The sequence below is a fragment of the Oncorhynchus mykiss genome, chromosome 12, assembly GCF_013265735.2.
Source record: "Oncorhynchus mykiss isolate Arlee chromosome 12, USDA_OmykA_1.1, whole genome shotgun sequence".
Classification (NCBI taxonomy): domain Eukaryota; kingdom Metazoa; phylum Chordata; class Actinopteri; order Salmoniformes; family Salmonidae; genus Oncorhynchus; species Oncorhynchus mykiss.
Window position 1 is genome coordinate 1561683 of NC_048576.1, and position 2595 is coordinate 1564277.

At 50.3% G+C, this 2595-nt stretch overlaps 1 protein-coding gene across 4 annotated transcripts in view; it reads left to right on the forward strand.

The window, feature by feature from the left end:
* Nucleotides 1–1139, forward strand: part of LOC110517257 (transcription factor 4) — a 409834-nt gene extending 408695 nt beyond the window's left edge. The window contains exons 15-16 of one of the 4 annotated variants that reach the window (XM_036936725.1): nt 557–636; nt 810–1136. In XM_036936725.1, the coding sequence (XP_036792620.1) occupies nt 557–636; nt 810–1064 (335 nt within the window). In that variant the 3' untranslated portion in view covers nt 1065–1136. Of the gene's footprint in view, nt 1–556; nt 637–809 lie in introns of all 4 variants that reach the window. The other 3 variants (XM_036936726.1, XM_036936724.1, XM_036936723.1) reach the window with 3 other exon arrangements.
* The last annotated feature ends 1456 nt before the right edge of the window (nt 1140–2595 follow it).

The following is a 2595-nucleotide window of genomic DNA, read 5'->3' on the forward strand; positions in this document are numbered from 1 at the left end:
TGTTTTACTGTAATGTTGAGGGAGCTGATTATTTTACTGTAATGTTGAGGGAGCTGATTGTTTTACTGTAATGTTGAGGGAGCTGATTGTTTTACTCTAATGTTGAGGGAGCTGATTGTTTTACTGTAATGTTGAGGGAGCTGATTGTTTTACTGTAATGTTGAGGGAGCTGATTGTTTTACTGTAATGTTGAGGCTACTACCACGCAATCGTTAAGCTGCACCTTTTATACCTGCTGTAAACCGTGTACGTGACAAAGAAAATTAGATTTGATTTATTTATTTTTCACCAGCTGTAGTGCTGAGGAACATTCACACAATACTCAAATGTTCAACTAACTTACATTTTAATGTTCGGCTAACTAGATTTTCTGATGTTCAGCTAACTAGATTTTTGATGTTCAGCTAACTTGGTTACAACTGGATTGTGCTGTAGACACCCTGTTTCACACTTCCTGTGTTCATATGGTCATGACTTAATATCTAGAACTAAGTGTCCATGTCCTTGTCACTGTGCTCACTCTGTCATCGCCTTGTCTCCTTGTCTCCTCTCCTAGCTGCCAGTTCTGCTGTGTGGTCCAGGAACGGAGGACAAGGTCCCTCCTCCCCCAACTATGAGGCTCCACTCCACTCTCTGGTAAGACTTCATAACACATTCATAAGCGTTTGTGTCAACAACATGACCCCTGACCCCTTTCCTTCCCCCCTTGTAGCAGAGTCCTATCGATATCATAACACATTCATAAGCACTTAAATCAACAACATGACCCCTGACCTCTAACCCTTAACCTTCCTCTCCCCCCACTGCAGCAGAGTCGTATCGAGGACCGTCTAGAGCGTCTGGACGATGCCATCCACGTGCTGCGGAGTCACGCGGTCGGCCCCTCTACGGGCATGCCCGGCGGGCACCAAGACATGCACAGCCTCATCGGGGCAGCGCACAACGGGGCCATGGCAGGACTGGGCACTGGGTACGGGACGGGACTACTCTCTGCCAACCGCCACTCAATCATGGTAGGGACCTCCTCCAATCACTTCGCCAGAGACACACTGCAGTATAATTAAACTGATGTTCTTCATCCCCGTGGGACACACATCCACTGTAATTCCTTCCCTGAGAACTACAGTAACATGTACAGAGGGGGGTATAGGGATGGGGTATAGGGCTGGGAGGAGGAGGAGGGAGGAGGAGGAGGAGGAGGAGGAAGAGGAGGAGGAGGACTTACTTGAAAACATCAAGGAGGATGCTGGTAATGCTTTCCATATTGAGGGTTGTTGTTTTTTTGAAGTTGAAACAAGCCATAAAGGTTGAGACAGCTGTGGTACATAAAGAAGGAGAAGAGGGAGGGAGGGAGAGAGAGAGAGAGACAGAGAGAGAGAGAGAGAGAGAGACAGAGAGAGAGAGAGAGAGAGAGACAGCGAGAGAGAGAGAGAGACAGAGAGAGAGAGAGAGACAGAGAGAGAGAGAGACAGAGAGAGAGAGACAGAGAGAGAGAGAGAGAGAGACAGAGAGAGAGAGACAGAGAGAGAGAGAGAGAGAGACAGAGAGAGAGAGAGACAGAGAGAGAGAGACAGAGAGAGAGAGAGAAAGAGAGAGACAGAGAGAGAGAGACAGAGAGAGACAGAGAGAGAGAGAGAGAGAGAGAGACACAGAGAGAGAGAGAGAGACAGCGAGAGAGAGAGAGAGAGGAGAGAGCTGTGGTCTGACTCACTACAGAGTGATTACCTCCGTCTCACGCACACCCTGCCAGCTGTGCTGTTACTGTAGTGTAGTGGAGTCCTGCTGTGTACTCCACTCTGTACTCCACTCTGTTCTTCACGCTGTACTCCACTCTGTACTCCACTCTGTACTCCACTGTGTACTCCACTCTGTTCTCCACTGTGTACTCCACTCTGTACTCCACTGACTCTCTACTCCACCTGGGATCTGTCTAACTGCTCTATCACACTGAATGCAAACACAGGAGAGGAGGGAGGGAGGAGAGGAGGGTAGTGGGAGAGGAGAGAAGGAGGAGAGGAGAGAATAGGACATGAGAGGAGAGAGGGAGGAGGGGAGAGGAGAGAGGGAGTGGCGAGGAGGGGAGAGGATAGAGGGAGGAGAGAGGGAGGAGGGGAGAGGAGAGAGGGAGGATAGAGGGAGAGGAGATGAGAGGATAGGAGAGGAGAGGAGGAGAGAGGAGAAAGGGAGAGGAGAGGAGGGGAGAGGAGAGGAGAGAGGAAGGAGAGGAGAGTGGCGAGGAGGGGAGAGGATAGAGGGATAGGAGATGAGAGGAGAGAGGGAGGAGAGGAGGAGAGAGGGAGTGGCGAGGAGGAGAGATAATAAAGGGAGAGGAGATGAGAGGGAGTGGCGAGGAGGAGAGATAATAAAGGGAGAGGAGATGAGAGGAGAGAGGGAGGATAGGAGGAGAGAGGATAGAGGGAGAGGAGAGGAGAGGAGGAGAGAAGGAGAGGAGAGAGGAGGGGAGAGGGAGGAGAGAGGGAGAGGCGAGGAGGGGAGAGGAGAGGAGCGAAGAGTGTTTCCTCAAGATGTGCTGGTGTGGTTGAGCCATGTTGGTTTTCCACCACTAATGAGGCTGTTTTCTTTTACTAAATAATC